This window comes from Myotis yumanensis, unplaced genomic scaffold, assembly GCF_028538775.1.
Source record: "Myotis yumanensis isolate MYYU_CA2020_CCGP unplaced genomic scaffold, mMyoYum1.0.hap1 SCAF_1, whole genome shotgun sequence".
In the NCBI taxonomy this organism is placed as follows: Eukaryota; Metazoa; Chordata; class Mammalia; order Chiroptera; family Vespertilionidae; genus Myotis; species Myotis yumanensis.
In genome coordinates this window covers 99,648,242-99,670,867 of record NW_027223752.1, presented here as the reverse complement: position 1 = coordinate 99,670,867, position 22,626 = coordinate 99,648,242, and the positions used below count along the sequence as shown (strand labels likewise).

Below are 22,626 nucleotides of genomic sequence, written 5' to 3'. Positions count from 1 at the left end.
ACATAAAAGGAGATAAGTAAAACTTTTGTTAAACTTTTTTATTTAGAAGTATATTCCTTTTTCATTGCTTTGAGGTTATAAAAATAGATGTTCATATAATATTACACGGGGTCCTAGCTTTGCACAATACTAGAATAACTGAAATGCATGCATATTGGATTGTGTCTTGCTTTGCATCATTTTCAGTTTTAGTTAACATGGTATAATGTGATGGGGACTACCTGTATTTAAATTATTCTTGAAAAAATAAAATTATGTTTAAAAAAATAAACTTTATGTTTGAGACGTTCAGTTGTTTGCTTTAGCTGCTGCTAACTCGGGTGAGAGTATTTTAAGACTTAAAAATAGCATGTCATGATGGGGAATGTTGGCTATGCTTTAATAGGGGTTTTTGCTATATATTTGCTTTTTCTTGTTTTTTCTTGACTATTCTTTATCTTTTGTTGTAAGATCCAGTTTAGAGAGAAGGTACTATGGACTGCTATAACTCTCTTCATTTTCTTAGTATGTTGTCAGGTATGTAACTATACTATTAAATAAATGTGTATACTCTTGTTCTAAGGGTTTGGTTGGTTAGATTCTGAAGAACTTATTTTAGATAAAAAATATACTGAATGATTTTGAGCATTTTTTTTAAAATGAGTTGATAGTGAAAATGGTTGTCTTGTCTCACTCTGTATTTCTTTTGGTTTATTAGTGGGTTTGAACATTTTCTCTTTTTTTCCCTCCTAGTTTTCAGTTACCCATTTTTCCCTTGAGATTTTTTTCTTACTGATTTATGACAGGTTTTAAATATGAAAGTGTTAAACCTTTGACTTATATATTAGACATATATATTCTTTCCATTTTGTTTGCCTTTTATCATGTTGTAGATAGCATGTATTAATTTAAAAATCCCAAAATGCCAAATTTTAGAATCCCAGGGATATCCTGTGTTTATAAATTAGTAAAATTCAGTGATGCTTTAAAAATTTTTTCTTCAGAGATTAAGTTCATGAAATATATGACCTGTCCATGTCACAGGGTTGTTGTGAGGATTTAGATAAATAATTTAGGTGAAAACTTTTTGAGGATTTTGAAAAGCTATTGAAATATATACAAGTTTTTTTTTGTTAATCCTCACCCAAGGATATTTTTTCCATTGACTAATTTTTAAGAGAGAGAGACATTGATGTGAGAGAGACACATTGATTGGTTGTCTCCTGTACTTGCCCCCCCTCCCCACCCCTGGTGGCAGGGAATTGAACCTGCAACCCGGTATGTGTCTTGATCTGGAATCAAACCTGAGATCCTTTGGTGCTCGGGCGGATGCTCCAACCACTGAACCACCACCCAGCTAGGGCAGAAGACATTTTTAAAAATTGTATTAAGAAGCAGTAAAATAATTAGAGGAAAAATCTTGTGTGAGTGTGTGTGTGTGTGTGTGTGTGTATGCGCATATATATATGTGTGTGTGTGTGTGTGTGTGTATATACATATATATATATATATGGCTTTATATATTACCTATAATAATAATCTATAATAATAGAAAGGTAATATGCTAATTAGACCGGATGCCCTTTCTGACAAAGCCGGGGCCAGAGGGGAAATCAGCCCGGGTCCCGGGTGCCTGTGGGATGCCCAAGGGAAGCCAGGCTGGGTCCTTGGTGCCTGAGGGTGGCTGGAGGAGGGAAGCAGCCCGGGTCCCAGGTGCCTGCGGGTGGCCAGAGGAGGGAAGCAGCCCAGGTCCCGGGTGCCTGTGGGTGGCCGGAGGAGGGAAGGAGCCCGGGTCCTGGGTGCCAGAGGGAAGCTGGTGCTGGCAGCTGGGGGAAGGAAGGCCTACTCTTGCATGAATTTTTGTGCATTGGGCCTCTAGTTTTTACATATTTATATTTATTTTAATCCTCACCCAAGGATATTTTTCCATTGATTTTTTAGAGAGAGTGGAAGAGAGGGAAAGATAGAAATATCGATGTGAGAGAAACACATTGATTGGTTGTCTCCTTCATGCGTCCTGACCAGAGCCCAGGCCAGGGAGGATCTTGCAACTGAGGTACGTGCCCTTGACTGGAATTGAACCTGGGACCCTTTGGTCTGCAGGCCAATGCTCTATCCACTGAGCCAAATCGGCTAGGGCCGTGGTTGACAAACTGCAGCTCGCGAGCCACATGCGGCTCTTTGGCCCCTTGAGTGTGGCTCTTCCACAAAATACCACGTGCGGGTGTGCACGTACAGTGCGATTGAAACTTCGTGGCCCATGCGCAGAAGTCGGTTTTCGGCCAGTACTGTTGATATTTGGCTCCGTTGACTAATGAGTTTGCCGACCCCTGGGCTAGGGCCAAATATATTTTTTTTTTGAAGAGCAAAACAATTTGATTATTATTTTATCATACTTAGTTTAAAATTGATTTGGGTGGTCAGGGAGAGAGAACTTTTTAAAAATGCATAAAAGTGCAAAGAAAAAAAAGCATAATCATCCATATCCCTATCATATACTTCAAACATCTTGGAAATTCCCCTTCCCTCTCTTTAAAAAAAAATCAGATTTATGAAGTTATAATTTATGTATGGTAAAATACACCCATTTTTTAAAGTGTACATTTTGAAAAGCTTTGGCAAACATACACCCACATACTTAGTACCTCAGTCGACATAGAACATTTCTATCACTCCAGAAAGTTCCCTGCAACCTGTCTCAAAAAGCCTTACCTCACCTCCAGTCTCAGGCAACCACTGGTCTGTTTTCTGTTCCTGTAATTTGATTAATCTTTTCTAGAGTTTGATATAAATGTTATCATACAGTATTAATTCTTAGTAGCTAACTTCAATATCAGCTTTTTGAGATTCATTCATGTTGTTGGTATAGCAGTGATATAGCCCTTTTTATTTGTTAGTGATGTTCTGTACGTCTGTATCAACTCGTTCATCTAGTCACTTGGACATTTGGGTTGTTTCCACATTCTGGTCATAGCAAAGAACTTGCTGTAAATATTCATGAACAAGACCATTTGTGGACATGCTTACATTTCTCTTGGATGAATACTTGGGAATAGAATTGCTGGATTGTATGGTAAATATATGTTCAACTTTGTAAGGAACTGTCAAATTCTTTTCCAAGTGGTCACCCCTCCACTCCCATTTTTATATTCTTACCAGCCAAGTATAGGAGTTCCAGTTGCTTTGCATCTTTGCCTATTCTTGCTGTTGTTAAGCATTTTAAATTAGCCCTTCCAATGGATGTGGTTTTAATTTGTGTTGCCCTGATAAAAGATACTAAAGTTGTAATTTGCATTTCCCTAATAATATTGAGGAACTTTCTTGTGTACTTATTGGGTACTTGTTTGTCTTTTGTAAAGCTATCGAAATACATAGAAGTTTTTTTTTGTTAATCCAAGGATATTTTCACGTAAATTATCTATTTATTCTTTTTGAGTCTCTTGCCCACTTGAAAAAATTGGATTATTGTCCCCTTATTGAATGATATACATTTTTAATATATTTTGTATACAAGTCCTTTGTCAGATATATATATTGTGAATATTTTCTGCTAGTCAATGGCTTGCCTTTTCATTTTCTTAATATCTTTTGAAGAGCAGAAGTTTTTAATTTTGATGATGTTTAGATTATCTTTTTCTTTGATGGCTCATGGTTTTTGTTTCCTAGCTAAGAAATTCTTGCCTCTTCTAAGGTCATCAAGATTTTTCTCTTGTATTCTTCTAAATATCTTATAGTTTTAGCTTGTATGTTTTGGTTAATTTTTGTGTATCACATGAGGTAAAGTTTGGGTTCACTTTTTTTTCTGAATGGATAGCCAGTTGTTGAAAAGGCTGTCCTTTTTCTGATGTATTGATTTTCATCTTTGTTGAAAATCAATTAACTGTATACAGATGGATCTATTTCTGTACTGTCTGTTCTGTACTATTGACTATTTTTACAGTAGCCACACTATTTTGTTTACTGCAGCTTGATACTAAGTACTATAATCCGGTCATAATAGTCCTTCAACTTTGTTCTTCTTTTTCAGAATTCTAGGTTCTTCATATTTCCATATAGCTTTTAGAATCACCTTATCAGTTTCTATAAAAAAGACTGCTGGGGTTATGATTTGTATTGCATTGAATTTATAGATCAATTTTGAGAGAAATACCATCTTGATAGTAGTGAATTTTCTAATCCAGAGGTCAGCAAACATTTTTCTGTGAAGGGCTAAATTATAAGTATTTTAAGTACAGTGTTACATTTTCCATGACTGTTTCATGCAGTACATTTATGCATTTTATGTTACTTTATTTTTCTTTCCATAATATGTTGACATAGTTGCCAAGCTCTATTGTTTTTTATTTTTTTATTTTATTGATTTCAGAGAGGAAGAGAGAGGGAGAGAGAAACATCATTGATGAGAGAGAATCATTGGCTGCTTCCTGTATGCTCGTTCTATTCGGTACGAGCCTGCAACCTGGGCATGTGCTTGACCAGGAATTGAACCGTGATCTCATGGTTCATAGGTCGATTTTTAACCAACCACTGAGCCACGCTGGCTGGCCAAGCTGTATCTTTTTGACTTTCTCCTGTTTAGACAGTTCTGCTCAGTGTGGTGATTTCTTGATTCTCTTTCTTTCGAACCTCAAACAGCTTATTTCCCTTTCAGCCACAATTTCAGGGTTTGGTGTTTCCTTTTCTACCCTGTTTCTTTATTCCAGGGAATGGTGGAAGGTGTGATAAGCTGAAGTGAGTTCAGTAAATGCTGCCTGGCTCTGTCCTCTCTCCTCAAATTTTTGTCCGTGTTTTGTGAGGATTCTCTCCATGTGACTGAGCAGGGCTCTCTCTGTTCCATTCCCAACTTTAGATCATTGCCCGATTCCCAAGTAAGTATGGGTCTATCATCGTCAGTCCTGTCAGAGAGAGAAAGCCCCAAGGCCCACTTCTCTCATCATTTCTTTTTAGCTGTTTCTACTGCCCTCCTAGTCAAAGGAGGCAAAAAGATATCTGTGCAGCCTGCTCTTCTCCAGGCTGGAGTTGAAATGTATTGGGAATTCTAAAGCTTCTATTGCCTTCCCTTTATGATGGTTGGAGCAGCTTTGTTCTGAGTCTCTCTGCTCCTCCACTGTCTGCTATTTTCTTCCCCCCCATGACCACCATCGTTTCAGGTTTATCATCCCTTTTCTTGTTTGGCTGCTTTATGGATTTTGTTTTCCTTAGCTTTTTATATTCTTATTAGCTTTTTACTATTTTACATGTTATTAAATATATGTTTTCTTGTGTCAGGGAGGGAAGTTCTGTAGTTTAATTGCAACTTGCCATTTTAACCCAGAAATGCCTTGTTTGGTTTTCAGTTCCCACCTTCTTTGGAAATTCCTAGTGCTAATTTTCTATTTGTCCATCTGGTTGGTTCAGGGTTTCCATTAAATCATTAAATTCTTGTTTCTCTGAAGTATTATATTGTATTTTATCAAATTGAAACCAATTATTATATGTAATAGTGAAAAGTTTGGAACTCTGCAACTGTGAGAGTCATAGAAAATAGCTCCTGTTGCCATCCAACTAATATACAAGATTCTGTACATGTACAATACTGAGTAATTTGTATAATTACTGAGTTTAATAATCCTGTTGACTACAGGAAAGGAAGGAAGGTTAGATCCCACGTAGCATCTAAAAATGGAGGTATAGTGCCTGTCTCATCAGATGCAATTAAGGAAAGTAATTTGAGTGACCTATTTTCCACTTAGGGAATATTGTAATGTGGACTATTCGGTACTATTAATTTGCTGGGGTTTTTTTTGTGTTTTTTAAAAAAATATGTATTTTTTTATTTCAGAGAGAAAGGGAGAGAGAGATAGACACATCAATGATGAGAGGGAATCATTGTTTGGCTGCCTCCTGCACGCCCCCTACTGGGGATTAAGCCTGCAACCTGGGCACATGTCCTGACTGGGAATCGAACCGTGACCTCTGGCTCATGGGTTGACGTTCATTTTAATTCTTTTTCCGGAGTTTTGTTCTGTTCTTTCATTTGGGCACATGTTTTTTTTTGTCTACTCATTTTGGCAGCCTCCTATGTTGGTTTCTATGTACTAGGTATAGCTGCTATGTCTCCTGGGCTTGGTAGAGTGGCCTAATGTACTAGGTGTCCTATGTGTCAAGTGGCACAGCCTTCCCAGTCACCCAAGCTGTCCAAGTGTGCCAACCCCCCTCTCCAGTGGGCTTTGTACACCTTCCCATAGTTGAGCCTTCATGGTTGTTGGAATGTCAATGGGAGGGATTTACCTATGGAGGATGAGCTGTGCAAGGGCCTATTCCAGAGAGCAGGACTTACTTCAGAGGGGCTCTAGTGCCCATTGTGTTTGCCCCTTGAGTGTGTTGTTGTGGAGGTGGTTTGGTAGTGTTTCAGTGTGGTATGAAGCTGTCAATAGAGTGCACTGGCTCTGGGGTCTCCTGGGAGGTGAAGGCCAAAGTCATCTGCCACCTGTGTTGTGACCAGGGCCACCTAGCATGAGCTATAAAGTGATCTGAAGATGGCTGTTACTTGTGCTGGGCTTGGAGGTACCCAATAAAGCCAAGCTGTGAACTAAGGCCAGCTGCTGGTATTTCTGCATCTGGGGCCACTTAGCAAGAGGTGTGGGGCATACTTAGACCAGATGCTGCTTGTTTGAGAGATTTTAGAAAAGTCTTAATTGTGAGCCAGTACAGGCCATTTATATGGAAAAGCTCCTGGAAACAGTTTGGTTGGCCCTGCAAGTTTAGTGGGGAGGAGTGTCAGGGAATCACCAGGGCAGGGGGGGGAATAGTGTGAGCCAGGTTGATGGAAACTCAGATATGGTGCCTGCTTGCCATCTTTGTGAGGGGAGGGCTCATCAAAAGAACAGTAGCCTCTGCCAGTATTTTGTCTGGGAGAAAGCTGCTCCACCCCCCCCACCCCCCGCCCCCGCTTTCGCTCCAATACCAGACACTTCAGTTCCTCCCTCTATGTCCTTGGTACCTTTTGAGTTGCTATCCCAGTGCTGAATCTCAGAGGGAATGAGTCAAAGTAGTAAGTCCGTGTGTAGGCCCTTTACAAGGAACTTCCTGGGATTCCCGCAACCTTTCCTCTCAGCCTCAATTCTCACTGGTTTTTACAGCCAGAAGTTATGGGGGTTTCTCTTCCCAGGACTAGAACCCTGGACGTGAGGGTCTGGTGTGGGGCTGGGACCCTTTGCTCCTCAGGGGGAACTCTGTGACCACTGCAGCCAAGATATTCCTCCTGATATTTATCTTCCACATGTGGGCATGGAGCCAGGCAGTTCCTCGTTAGGCCCCTCCTACTAGTCTCATGTGGCTGCTGCTTTAAATCCCTAATTGTAGGACTTTTATTTAGCTAGGTTTTAGGTGGTTCTGAGTGACGGTTGCTCTGTATTTTAATTGCAATTTTGATGTGGTTGTTGGAGGATGTAAGTACTATGTTTACTTATACTGCCATCTTGACCAGAAGCTGATTGTAAATTTTAAAAAAACAACAGCTTCATATAGAGAAGATTTTTGAAAACTGGAAATGTGTTTTTCTTTGTGTCTGATCCCCACATGGTGGGCAAGGGGGTATGGTCCAGTGCTGTATCCTAAACATGGGTCATATGATCGGAAGCATTATGTGCTTTCTTTAGAAAATTTGATAAATACTGAAAAGAATAAAGAAGAAAAGGTCCACCATAATTTCACTACCTACAAATAATCATTGTTTAGGATATAAAAAAATATTTATACCTTGTTACCTTTTATGTGTATTTTTCATGTTCTGAATTTTTACCCTATACAATTTTGTGCCTTTCTTTTTATCTAACAGGGTTTTTCAACAATGGGAGTAAATTTTAGGTTGGGTAAGCATTTGTTGTTGGAGGGCTGTTCCGTGCCTTGGCAGCATCCCTGACCTCTACCTACTAGATGCCAGTAGCATCTTCCTTAAAGTTGTGATAGCCAAAAATGTCTTCAGATATTGCCAGACATTCCCTGGGGGACAGGGGCAGGGAGCAAAATTGCCCCAGATGGAGAACCACTGTTTTATACTTAGTATTGAGACATAAGCACTTTCTTACTCTGTTACAAACTTCCTAAGTACAATCTTTAGTGGTTGCATAATTTTTCTACTGTATACATCACCTTCAGTCTTAATTTGGAGTGTAGCCTTGGCTGACATTAATACCCATAGCTTTGCAAAATTATTATGTGACTAGGTAAGTATATCCTACAATTTACTGATAGTATTTTTTAAAAAAATTTATGTGTGTGTGTGTGTGTATATATATATATATATATATATATATATATATATTGATTTTAGAGAAGAAGGGGGAGGGAGAGACAGACAGAAACATCATTGATAAGAGAGAATCACTGATTAGCTGCATCCTACATGCCCTGCACTGGGGATTGAGCCTGCAATCCAGGCATATGCCCTGACCTGGAATCGACTTCCTGGTTCATAGTTCTCCACTCAACTACTGAGCCACACTGGGCTGGCACTGATAGTATTTTTTTAAATTATATTAAACACAAAATTTACTATCTTAACCATTTTTAAGCATAGAGTTCATGTTCAGTATATTTGCATTGTTGTGCAACAGATCTTCATACTGATAGGAGAATTTACTAGTGAAATGCTGTAAGTAATGATTTCTGTTATTTTTATTTTCATTAAAAAACTGTCTTTAAGGTATGTTTGTTTTGTTAAAGAACGTGAGAAATCATAAATCACAAGTTTTATAAAGTATTGCTGCCCAGCTGGTGTGGCTTGGTGGTTGAGCGTTGAGCTATGAACCAGGAGGTCATGGTTTGATTCCCCAGTCAAGGTACATGCCCAGGTTGTGGGCCTTGATACCCAATAGGGGGTGTGCAGGAAGTAGCCAATCAGTGATTCTCATCTTTGATGTTTCTATCTCTCTCTTACTCTCCCTCTCTCTCTAAAATCAATAAAAATATATTTTAAAAAAGTATTGCAAACATTAAGTGATGAGTTACAAAGTAAGGTCAGACAATTTATATAATACACTTTTATAAAATGTTTTCTGTTATATTATAGATACCACTATTTGGAATCATGTCATCAGATTCTGCAGATCCTTTCTACTGGATGAGAGTTATTCTTGCATCCAACAGAGGTATGTACTTATTTTCTTTTGCCTCCATACTACTAACATCAAATAGATCTGAAATTGTGGAAAATGTTTTTTGAGTTTACAAGGAGTGGGAGGATATGATAAAAGAAACATTGCCTGGGAGAAGAGACAAATCCTATATGATAAAAGGCTAATACACAAATTGACTAAACAGTGGAACGACCGGTTGCTGTGTCCGCGCACTGACCACCAGGGGATAGACGCTCAATGCAGGAGGTGCCCATTGGTGATCAGTGCATGAATTTCGTGCACCCGGCCTCTAGTCTATCTATCTGTATATATAAAAGCCTAAGCAACCGTTATGACTGAACAACTGGTCACTAGGACATGCACTGACCACCAGAGGAAGACGCTCAACGCAAGAGCTGCCCCCTGATTGTCAGTGTGCTCCCACAGCCAACCTCCTGCGGCCGGCAGCCGGCCAACCTCCCGGGCTGGCTGGGCTGAAGGACCCCACCCGTGCACAAATTTGTGCACCAAGCCTCTAGTATATATATGAAAGCGTAGACACATAATAAAAGCCTGGTGGATAGTGTGCTCCCACAACCAACTTTGCGTGGCCGGACAACCTGCCGCGGTCCCTCTCCTCAGCTGGCCAGTCCAATCAGCCCTGATCACCGGCCAGGCCGAGGGACCCCACCCGTGCACAAATTTGTGCACTGGGCCTCTAGTATGTAAATAATTATAGAACCATGTGTTTATTCTAATTTTAGAACTATGTTACAGAGTATTGAAGTACACAGAGAATGGAGTGATTATCACTGTCTAGAGCTTTTTCTTTTTTCTCATTTTTTTCTATATATTATTTGTGTTTTTTTCCCCCAGTGCACTGTGTCAAGATCATTTTTCATGCCACTAGATATTCTACAATGTAGTTTTAGATAATGCTATATGTAATTTTAGATATTGCATCAGAGTCATAAATCTTTTCTTTAATATTTTTATTGATTTTAGAAAGAGAAACATCAGTGATGAGAAAGAATCATTTATCAGCTGCCTCCTGCCTAGCCTCCTATTGGGGATCGAACCCACAACCCAGGCATGTGTCCTGACCAGGAATCAAATCATGACTTGGTTCATAGGTTGACACAGCTGGGCAGAGTCAGAAATCTTTTTAAGTATCTTTTTTTTTTTTTAAGTTGGTGTGTAATTTTGGGGCTTGATATATAATTTTTTTTAGATCCTCACCTGAGGACATTTTTTCCATTGATTTCTAGAGAGTGGAAAGGAGGGAGCGGGGAGAAAGAGATTGAAGGGAGAGTGGGGGTGGAGAGAGAGAGAGAAAGAAAGAAACACCTATGTGAAAGAAACACATTGGTTGGTTGCCTCCTGAACACACCCTGCTGGGGCTTGGGACCCTGCAACCAAGGTATGTGCTCTTGACTGGGAATGGAACCCCAACCCTGTGGTCCAGGCTGATCAGGGCTGTAATTTTTAATTTGCATTAAAATAAAATGTTCAGCCCTATCGAGTTTGTCTCAGTGGATAGAGTGTTGGCCTGTGGAAAGAAGGGTTCTGGATTTGATTCCGGTCAAGGGCACATGCCCGGGTTGCAGGCTCGATCCCTAGTAGGGGGCATGCAGGAGGCAGCTGATCAATGATTCTCTCTCATCATTGATGTTTCTATCTCTCTCTCCCCCTTCCTCTGAAATCAATAAAAATGTCTTAAAAAATAAAATAAAATGTTTAGCATACATTCTAAAAATAATAATTTGGACAGAAATCTTGGAAGATTTGTTTCAACAGATTTCTTTAACATTTTAAGTTTAGAATTTATAGAAATTTGTATTTATAGTAATTTTTATTTAATAGATTGTTGCAAGGTTGTGTTAATAGAGGTTTTTTTTTAGTAATTTAATGTTTAAGAAATGAAAATTTGCTTGTTAACATTTAAGCATATATTTCCATAGGCGTAATTAAGGACTGGGACACTTCTAAAGTAATCTGCATTGTGTATAGTATTTACTTCTTTCCCCTTCCTTTACAGGAACTTTAATGGAATTGGGTATCTCCCCAATTGTAACATCTGGTTTGATTATGCAGTTGTTAGCTGGAGCCAAAATCATTGAGGTTGGAGATACACCCAAAGACAGAGCTTTATTTAATGGAGCCCAAAAATGTGAGCATTAATAAAATTAAATTTCAAATTTGGAAATTTTGTGGTAAAGATTTTTTTTTTTTCTGTAGTCTTTTCTGTCTGTGGTTGTAACATGTACTCTTTTTTCCTCAATTTTTGTCAGTATTTGGTATGATCATTACCATTGGGCAAGCCATTGTATATGTCATGACAGGCATGTATGGGGATCCTGCTGAAATGGGTGCTGGAATCTGCCTCCTTATCATTATTCAGGTGAGAAATCCCATTTTTTATATGCAGATAACAAAACAGTTTCATCCCTTTTTTCTAACAAGTCTTTAGGTGGTTGATAATATTAATTTTCTTACTTTTGAATTATAGAATATTTTGATAATTGAAGTGACATGTATCATGTTGATGTGAAAATTTAAAATTCTGATAGCCTTATAGCTGCATAATATATTGAATTATGGATCAACTCTATTTCATTGATTCTAATATGCACATTTTTCACATTGTGATGTCTCTGAAATCAGGATGTTTTCTTACAATTGTGATAGTGTCTTACAATTGCACTCAGCCAGGTGGCAGTTCTGATAGTTTGTCTTTTCCTACATGGGTGTCAACTTGATTATAGCTGTTCATGTCATCGCGTCAATTTTTGATTTTTTTTACTTTAATTGCTTTTTAAAATGTATTCCAAAATTGCTGTGATTTGTTATTGAAATGAAAAGTTATTGTGTGTACACAAAGACACAGAAAGAGCAAGCTAGGTGATAAACATCTATATCTAAATCTAAAATAACTTTTTATAAGTAGAAAATCAATTTTTTTTGTAATAAGTTGTATCATAGTTTAATATCTTTGGATCAGTGAAATACTTTATAAATACTCATACATGTATTCTAAGAATTTTTAAAATGGATGCTTTGGAATGGAATTTTTGAAGGCCAACATTAATTTAATCCTCCACTAAGTATCTTAAAGTGTGTAAAGTTTGGTAGATATTTCTGTAATGTACAATCCTTAAAAATCATTTAGAGAAGTTGCTCAAATGGATTGTACTTAAAATATATAGTTATTTATTGACTTTTGAAAAGAAGTTTGTTTAAATTAAACACTGGGCATCTAGAGTTCTGCTTATCTTGGAAATGCCTCTTCTTGCTCACTCTGTGAAATTAGGATTAATTCAGGAAAGTTTTTCTAATGGTCAAAAGAATTAAGGTTAGAAAAATAGTTGTAAATAAAATCAAAATACTAGTTTACAAATATTTGTATTAAAAAATATGACCATCTCAGACAGGCATGGTTGACCATTCTTTTTTTAATAATTCTTTTTTATTTAGGAAGATCATAATAAGATAATTGTTTAGTTAGCGTGATTCAGAACAAGGAGAGAGATTGTTCAGGTATTTATTGGCATCAGTAACAATAGGGATGGAGCAGAAGAGGAAGTCAGATTTAAAGCTTGAGAAAGACTTGCCCCTCTGCCATGAAGATGGAAGAGGCTACATGAGGAAGAATGCAGGTGGCTTCTGGGAATATAGTAGTCCTTGGATGACAGGGAGAAAACGGGTATACTTTAGACCTACAATCCACAAGGAACTGGATTTTGACCTCATTCTGAATGAGCTTGACTTGGATTTTTTCCTAGACCATCTAGCTAAGAGCCTTGGCTAACTAATGCTTTCATGTCAACTTTGGGAGACAAAGCAAAGAACCCAGTTGAGCTTGCTCAAGCTTCTGACCTACAGAACTATGAGCTAATAAATTTAGGTTGTTCTTAGTTGCTTAAAACAAACAAACAACAACAAGTAGGGAGGGCGTTTTTTGTCTTTTGACAAGGGGAAGAATTTTAAAAAATATGTTTTTATTTCCAGAGATAGATAGAAACATCAGTGACATGCTGTAGCTGGTTTGGCTTAGTGGATAGAGTGTTGGACTATGGACTGAAGGGTCCTGGATTCAATCCCGGTCAAGGGCACATGCCTGGGTTGTGGGCTCAATCCCCATAGGGGTGTGCAGGAAGAAGCCGATCAGTGATTCTCTCTCATCATTGATGTTTCTGTCTCTCCCTCTCCCTTTCTCTCTGAAATCAATACAAAAATATTTTTAAAAAAGAGAAAGAAACGTCAATGACAGAGACACATGAGATAATGGCTGCCTCCTGCATGCCCTCTACGGGGAATAGAGCCCGCAACCTGGGCATGTCCCCCTGACTGGGAATTGAACCAGTGACCTCTTAGTTCCTGGGTTGAAGCTCAATCACCAAGCCACACTGTCCAGGCACAAGGGGAGGAATTTTTTTTTAAAATATATTTTATTGATTTTTTTTTTTTTTTACAGAGTGGAAGGGAGAGAGACTAGAGAGTTAGAAACATCAATGAGAGAGAAACATTGATCAGCTGCCTCCTGCACACCTCCTACTGGGGATGTGCCCGCAACCAAGGTACATGACCTTGACTGGAATAGAACCTGGAACCTTTCAGTCCGCAGGCCCGACGCTCTATCCACTGAGCCAAACTGGTTAGGGCGGGGGAGGAATTTTTAATCAGAGTCATCGGTAGTTTTCTGAGCCCCTGTGTGTTTCTGTTTGGTATAAAGTACATTTCTTTAAAGAATAACTTTGTCATTATTTCTCCATTTAAAAAACACTTGGTTGGCAAATTTATAGCCTTTGGGAATTGGAGGAAGAAAAGTTGGAATGGATAGAAAGATATTTCAGTGCTTAAAATTTCTTCATATGCTTTTGGCATTGTTGAGGATATTAATATACTAATTGTTGATTTATATTTATTTTATTTTATTTATTTATTTATTTATTTATTTTTAAAATATATTTTATTGATTTTTTACAGAGAAGAAGGAAGAGGGACAGAGAGTTAGAAACATCGATGAGAGAGATCGATCAGCTGCCTCCTGCACACCCCTCACTGGGGATGTGCCCGAAACCAAGGTACATGCCCTTGACCGGAATCGAACCCGGGACCCTTGAGTCCGCAGGCCGACGCTCTATCCACTGAGCCAAACCGGTCCGGCTTATTTTTTAGCATTTGCTTTACGTAACCCATAGTTTAGAATAATCCTGATTTTTAAAAGATACCCAGAATTGGCATCTAGCTCTTAACATTGTGAATCAGTAAAATTTTTCTAGTGTTTTACTAAGGTTAGATTTAGACTTTTACAGAACCTCAGCTGAGCAGTTCTGGGTTAGTTAGATAAAGTATAGACTTCTTAACGTGTTAGTTACAGATTTAAATTGATATTAAATGGAATTAAGCTATTTTAATTTTTTATCAGTATTACAAATCCAGGAATAATTATGTTCTAGGAATAAAACAAATTTAGTGCATATATATTTGTTACATAAATTCTGGTGCACAGATATTTGTGTTATGGTAAATTCTTCTAGTGTTAAGTATAGAGAATATGTCATGTTTACTTATCATCAGTGGGTAATGATCTATTTGCTTCTTTTTAAGGCATTGCTAACATTGAAAATGTGTGGGGCTCTGACTGGTTTGGCTCAGTGGATAGAGCATCGGCCTGCGGACTCAAGGGTCCTAGGTTCGATTCCGGTCAAGGGCATGTACCTTGGCTGCGGGCACATCCCCAGTAGGGATTGTGCAGGAGGCAGCTGATCGATGTTTCTCTCTCATTGATGTTTCTAGCTCTTTATCCCTTTCCCTTCCTCTCTGTAAAAAATCAATAAAATATATTTTTTTCAAAAACGAAAATGTGTGGGTACCTTGAAGAGATATGATTGGATCCATGTGTTTCTACCTAGAAACATAGGTTTTAAAAACTGTTTGCATGTTCTTATATAAGATATTTCTCAACTTAATTATTCTTGTTTCATTCACATGGTCAGTCTTTCAATTAGTGAGTTTTGAAATCTAAATAATATGTCTTGATTAAAATTAAAAAAGAATTGAAACTATCAGTGTGCATGGCACATTGTAAAGATAAGTATTATTTTGTCAAACAGTTGTTTGTGCGTGAATGCATCTGTAGGGTTGAAATGTACAGTGTTAGTTTTATGCCTGCTTTAGAGATTCATATTGATTTTACATCTACAAAGGCATTCAGTTAGTATTCAGTTCTTATCACCGTTTTAGTCAGTGAGATGCTCTAACTTTCTGGTGTCTAATTCCTCTCAGGCATGTATGCTTTTTACCATCTTTCATCTTCTTTAATTATAGAAACCATTTCTCATTTAGGTTTTTCTATAATGCCTTTCTCCAGTTAGAAAAATGAGTTTTTGTTTTCATAGGATATACACAAATCATTCTATAAACTGATGAACATTGGTCTGAACAAGTGGTTTGAATTACAGTTGATTCAGAGTTGTCCATGTGATTCTGGACAGGTTATTCAATCAGTCATTTAGTCAGAAGCCCATGATAATGCTTTTGATTGGCTGTTAGTTTGTGGACAGCTCTTATTCTTTGCACAGGGTTGGGTTTCTGTGTGATTGGGAGTATTTATTACATAATTGTGGTAAAAATAAAATCTCAGTAATAAATCCTAACTTCTTTTATCTTGTCAAAATGTAAAAAGTAAAGGATTTATGAGCTCACTTAGAAGTTTTGAGAATTGTACTATTTTTCCAGTCCATTGAAAGTTAAACTAAAAGATTGTCAATAGACAATTTAGGCTCTGTACAACCATTGAAATTACAGTTAAGGAAAATAAAATAAGCCCTGTGTAAGGTAAGCATGCTTAATATAGTGTACTGTAGTTTGCTCTCTCTTCTAATGGGGATATTAGGGAACTGCGTAAGTAATGATGGGAGATGCTTCAGAGATGCTTCACAGAAGTGACATTTCCTTAGCTTCTGTAAGAGGGTGTCTTTATAGTGGGGACAGGCATGAGACGGGGGTGGGAGGGTATAGAAGTGTATTTTCTTCCTTGATTGATCAGGTTACTGAGTGCAGGTCAAGGTCACTTTTAAGTCTAGGGCTTATTATTATTTCTAAAATATGTTTTTATTGATTTCAGGGAGAGGGAGAGAGTAAGAAACATCTATGAGAGAGAAACATCCATTGGCTGCCTCCTGCATGCCCTCTACTGGGGATCGAGCCCCAACCCGGGCATGTACCCTGACCTGGAATTGAACCGTTGACCTCCTGGAGCTTGTGATGATGCTTAACCAAGTGAGCCACACTGGCCAGGCTCTAGGGCTTATTTTTAATTGGTATACACTTTTACAGAAATGTCTTATCCAAGAGGAAAATTAAGAATTTCCATTTTCACATAAATTAAAGTTAGCATGCTTTCATTTTTTAAAAAAAGTTACGAACTTAGGAACCTATGAACTCTTAACTATCTTGAAATTTACATTCAATCTTTGTCACTATATGTATAGAATGCATTTTTACATTGTTATAATCTGTGTATGTATTAATTTGTGCTTCACCTTTTTACTTATTCCATAGATATATAATAAGTACACAATATATACAATATTATATATAATTAAAAAACGTATCAACATAGTTCACATACTTTTCTTTCATGGCAGTGTGCAATTGCATCTTGTTACACCATAATTCATTTGGCCTTTCACTTGCTTGGAGATATCTGGGATGTACTCAGTTTCTTGCTGTCATAAATTCTACAACTGTGAACATTTTTGTTTTATAGTGTGCTTTTCAATAAGCCTTATTTAAGGGAATAAGCCTTATTTCCCTTATTGTAAGGGAAACTGTTCTGATGGTAACATCTATTTTAAAGTTGAAATGGCTGCTATACAATATAGCAATGTTTCTAATCATCTGATTTTCAGGATTAGCTTCTGATTAAATCAAAGTGGGTTAAAAGATGCAGAATCATAATAGTGATATTGTAATCATTAGGTTTGAATGTGTTAGACATGCCCATACTTTGAAAGTAGTCACTGGTGCTTGTCTTCCCCTTTTTTGAGTTGTTTCTTGCTTCCGCTTACTTGCATTTCTTTCCCCACAGTTGTTTGTTGCTGGTTTGATTGTGCTGCTGTTAGATGAGCTGCTACAGAAGGGTTACGGCCTGGGGTCTGGTATTTCCCTCTTTATTGCCACCAACATCTGTGAAACCATTGTCTGGAAGGCCTTTAGTCCCACTACTATTAACACTGGCAGAGGTACATCACACAGTGACTGCGACTGCACGAGTGTTGCTGGATGTGTGTTGAAAAGTAACACGTAATGGAGCAGTACATGCCTGTAGATATCTGGGTTTACTGTTCCAGCGGACAATTGATGCTAATTATTCAAAATTATTAGCAGAGATTTGTGGAGTCTGAAATATTACTTCAAAAAGAATATCTACATTTTAGCCTCTGCTTATTCAAATTTCAGTGGTCCCAAGCATTTGAAAATTTTTATTTGCCTAAGCCATTGCTGCAGAACTCATGAATTTGACCAATTTCAGCATTGCTAGGGGGATCAAAAGGTAGTGGATTAGGATTTTTCAGATGAAGAAACTGTTATTCTTTGTATCATCAGGGAGCACTAATACTTTTGCTGCTATTCTACTTGGCTTGGTATTCGCACCTAAATTTTGAAATATTTCTACTCTTTTTCCCCTTACCCATTTCCACTTCTCTCAAAATGCCATCCTAGATTTGTAAGGGTTAACATCTAAACTAATCCCAGCCTTAAGAAAATAGCAACAATGGTTTATTAATGTTCCTGGTAAAATGAACTTAAAGGCAAGCTTGGTAGAGTAACATATATCTTTTGAATCTGACCTCTACTCTGCTTTGCTGCTGCCACCCCTCCCCTTACCGCAGTACTCTTCCCTTCTTGAAAGTAAAGGAGAAGCAAAGCATTATGAATGAAATATTTTTTTGGCTTACTCTACTTTGGTTGTTTCCATCAAGAAACTTCTCTTGAGAAACTTCAAATTTATGTTAAAAAACATACATTTTGCCTCAATGATCAAAATATTTTAGAAGCTCCACATATGGCTATATCACAAATACCGATGAATTATTTTCACTCATATTTTTTGCTGAGTACTATAGTTTCAAGGTTATTTGTTTTGACCTTTGGGATAACTTTGGCATCTACAGTTAATTTTTCTCTTGGTTTATCAGGTACTGAGTTTGAGGGTGCAGTCATAGCTCTCTTTCATTTACTGGCCACCAGGACCGACAAAGTCCGAGCTTTAAGGGAGGCTTTCTACCGTCAGAACTTGCCCAATCTCATGAACCTCATTGCTACTGTTTTTGTGTTTGCTGTTGTTATATATTTTCAGGTAAGTATACTTTCTTTTTGAAGTAAGTGGGATGTGGATTTTTATTTGAAATGTTAGTTTCTAATAAGTCAATGTTTCAAAATCTAGTCAAGCAAATAATTCCTTTCTTTAGAAACAGAGGTGTAAATAACAAAGTAGAATGAAAATGAAATAGAAAGGAATTTCTGTTTGCATGCCTTTGTGTGGAAGGGTTAAGTTTTATTATCATTATCTTTTCATATTTCCTACTGTTCCTGGTTTGGCTTTCTGTATTGTTTATATGATACTAGAGTCCTGGTGCACGAAATTTGTGGACAGGTGTGCTCCCTAGGCCTAGCCAGCAATCGAAGCGTTGCTTGCTGTCTGCATGGCGATTGGCAGGGCAGTCGGGACCCTGCCTGACTCCCTCAGCGCCTGGGAGCCAGGTGGCAGCCCCGCCTCCACCACCGCCACTGGTTGCCATCTGTGGGGTGATTGGTGGGGCGATCGGGCCCTGCTTACACCTGTGTTGGCCTGGTGCCATCAGTTCACTTGCTCCACCATCCCTCTGTGTCCCACTCTCATTGGGGCCCATCGGGGCTGGCAGTGCCTCTACTGCTGCCTGCTACCAGCGCTGCATCACCGATACCCACCATGTTCCTTACTACCCCCTGGTGGTCAGCACATGTCATAGTGAGCAGTCGAATTCCCGGTTGAGGGGACAATTTGCATATTATGCTTTTATTATATAGGATGTACAGTTCCTCTTACTCTGAATTTTCACTTTGTAGGGATTTCGTGTTGACTTGCCCATCAAGTCGGCTCGGTATCGAGGACAATACAGCAGCTACCCCATCAAGCTCTTCTACACCTCGAACATCCCCATTATTCTTCAGTCAGCGTTGGTGTCAAACCTCTATGTTATTTCCCAGATGCTGTCTGTTCGATTCAGTGGCAACTTTTTAGTTAATTTACTAGGACAGTGGGCAGTGAGTATTTTATTATTTATTCAAGTGTTTTCATTTATTGTAATTTGCATTTCATGGTTATAATTTTAACTGAAAGAGATGAGCCATAATTGAAGTAGTTGTTATAACATTTTCAGAGTCACTTAAGTAGGAAGCATTTTTGCATTTCCTTTGAATGATCTTTTAAGCTAAAATTACAGTGGTTCTCATGATTCTGTGTTTTGTAATCTCATTCCACTATTGTCTGGAATAATGTTTTTAAAAAGAAGCTATTTGTTGATAACATATGGAATACAGAAATCATCCTTCCTGTTTTTCATAGCCTGAATGGCACTAAACTAGTTTGTGATTAACTGGGCTGGAGACAGACATGAAATTACTAAACTAAAGAGAGAACAGATGCTAGAAATAGAATCCAGTAAATTCTGACTTCCTTTTATAGGTACTTGGTATCAGAGCTTCTTCTAAAGCAGTCCAGCCACATTGTTATTGAAGTGTTAATTGTGGGATTGGATTGAATTCTGATTGGTTTAAATTCTATCACCTGACCAAGGAGTATTTTTCTCCTTTAAAACTATAGAATTAAAAAATACTAAGATCCTTTATTCTTTTGCAGAGTATGTAATTCTAGAATTGTATTGCATTAAAGAATATTATTTTTAGTCATTATACTGAAGTATGGTGCTTAATATATTGTGCATTTATCTTAATATGCTATCTTCTACATTTTAAGTTATAGTGACTGATATATCTGTGCTTTTACTGAGGATAATTTTTAAAAGAAATTTGAAGTTTAACAGGGTAAGACTGATTTTTAAAAAATATATATTTTATTGATTTTTTACAGAGAGGAAGGGAGAGGGATAGAGAGTTAGAAACATCGATGAGAGAGAAACATTGAGAAACATTGATCAGCTGCCTCCTTCATACCACCTACTGGGGATGTGCCCAAAACCAAGGTACATGACCTTGGCTGGAATTGAACCCGGGACCCTTTAGTCCGCAGACCAACACTCTATGCACTGAGCCAAAGCGGTTAGAGCAAGACAGTGATTTTTGAATGTTAGTTGGAGGAAATAGGATTTGTTCTATTTGTAATACTCCTTTTCCATTCATTTAACAGAAATTTGATTACCTGTGATTATGGGAGGAATCTTTTTCTCCCCTCATGAACTAATAGTCCAGCTGTAATTATTACTATAAAAATTACAAAGTAATAAATGCATTGAATGGTTGTATAGAATATATTGTGACCTTGACTAATATTTTTTTTAAATGAGAGAATTATTGGGGAATTGAATTTGTCTATAAACAATGCTTTTGATTTAGTAATATTAATTGTAGGGGCACAGTAAAAGAATTATTTGGAAGTTATAAGTTCAAGAATCAAGATAAATTAATCTTTGCAACCAGAAATTGCTTTCTCACACCCTATATCCCAAAATTTTTATTTAATAAGAGCAAATACATGCTGGTCCCATTTCTGTTACTATAAAAATTCTTAAATATTTGTGTTGCTAAAAATCTCATTGTATATATTTATCAAGACTCTTATACAAACAAATAACATTTAGGCAGTGAGTTGTTAGACTTCTGTCAATATTTCAATTGATTGCATTCTTAATAGAATACTTTGAAATGAAAGAATCATGTGTAAGGAAGGGTTTTATTGTGGTGCATAAAACTCTTTTTATGTTTTTATTATCTTTTGTTGAAAGTACTACAGATGTACCCCTCTTCTTTTCCCCATTGACCCTCCCTCCTCCCGCCCTTTCTCCAGACCTTCATTGCATACTCTTATATAGTTCAGGAAATTTCAGATTCTAATAAGAGATTGATTATAGCCCTAGTTGGTTTGGCTCACTGGATAGAGTGTTGGCCTGAGGACTGAAGGGTCCCAAGTTCGATTCTGGTCAAGGTTGCATACCTTGATTGGAGCTCAATTTCTCTCTCACATAGATGTTTTTCTCTGTCTCCTCCCCTCCCTTCCACTTGCTCTAAAAAAAAAAAAAAAAATCAATGGAAAAATATCCTCAGGTGAGGATTAACAACAACAAAAAAAGATTGACTATAAATGTAGTCTTTTTTCTATCTTCTCATAGATTTTTTCTTAAATCAGTCTTCTGTTATTAATATACCTACATCTTTATGTAAGAGATGTTCACTATATAATTTTGAAGGAATGAAGATATTAGATACAAAAGCAAATCCTTAAGTTATTTATAGCCATTAGCTGTAGGTGCTTTGAGCTTAAACCATTGTCCTAATTTTTGAGGAGTTTGAAAAGTTATAAAAATGTATGCTTGACAAGTTAGGTTGGCCATTTGTTCTTTTCCTTCTTGTTCTGTAGGATGTCAGTGGGGGAGGACCTGCTCGCTCTTACCCAGTTGGAGGCCTTTGTTATTATCTTTCTCCTCCTGAGTCTATGGGTGCCATATTTGAGGATCCTGTCCATGTGGTTGTTTATATCATCTTTATGCTTGGATCATGTGCATTCTTTTCTAAGACGTGGATAGAGGTGTCTGGTTCCTCAGCCAAAGATGTAAGTATTTGGTTTATTTCAAAATAAAAATAATTTATAAATTTTAGATGTCAGATCTTATTTTTGTAAATTAAATTTTAATTCATACATTAATAATAAAGTAATATGACCTCCCCATAGGGTTAAAAATTGGTTCCTGGTAGGTGAAACATAGACTTTATAATGGTTTGTGACTCTCCAAAGCTCAACCCTACCTGACAAAATATTATTTCTTAGTATTAATTTTTCTTAAGGAAGGTGATAGTGAAAAAAGATTGAGAACGCTGGTTTAGTTTATGGGTAATGTGGTTGTGCAGTATTGTAGCCTCAGTATCCTCAGGTTTAAAATAGGAATGGTATGACGGTGCCTACTTCAGGGTTCTTGTTATCTTACTTATTAGTGTATAGAAAGCCCTTCACACAGAACTGGGTAGATAGTGAACAGTGAAATGTTAGTTTGATTTTAAAAGTTGTGTTTCTTTCGACAGGTAGCTAAACAGCTTAAAGAACAGCAAATGGTAATGAGGGGCCACAGAGATACCTCTATGGTTCATGAGCTTAACAGGTAAGGTCATTTGATTTCATCCTTTGCAGGGTGGGGGCAGGCAACATATACTCAGTTTTTCAATCTTCCCTTTCTTGCCAAATGTTATTCTTTATTTATTTAAATTTATATTTTCAGCATTTCTACTTCACACAAAAGGACCAAAATTGAACATAAAAGTTAATTGTTCT

General features: G+C 37.5%; 1 protein-coding gene across 1 annotated transcript in view; it reads left to right on the top strand.

Annotated features, from left to right (window-relative positions):
- The window catches only part of SEC61A2 (SEC61 translocon subunit alpha 2), a 29,708-nt gene that overhangs the window by 3,589 nt on the left and 3,493 nt on the right, over positions 1 to 22,626 (top strand). The window contains exons 3-11 of the mRNA XM_070428409.1: positions 451 to 516; positions 9,032 to 9,110; positions 11,116 to 11,247; positions 11,369 to 11,478; positions 17,173 to 17,326; positions 18,284 to 18,444; positions 19,194 to 19,391; positions 21,721 to 21,912; positions 22,380 to 22,456. Of these exons, the coding sequence (XP_070284510.1) occupies positions 451 to 516; positions 9,032 to 9,110; positions 11,116 to 11,247; positions 11,369 to 11,478; positions 17,173 to 17,326; positions 18,284 to 18,444; positions 19,194 to 19,391; positions 21,721 to 21,912; positions 22,380 to 22,456 (1,169 nt within the window). The remainder of the gene's footprint in view (positions 1 to 450; positions 517 to 9,031; positions 9,111 to 11,115; positions 11,248 to 11,368; positions 11,479 to 17,172; positions 17,327 to 18,283; positions 18,445 to 19,193; positions 19,392 to 21,720; positions 21,913 to 22,379; positions 22,457 to 22,626) is intronic.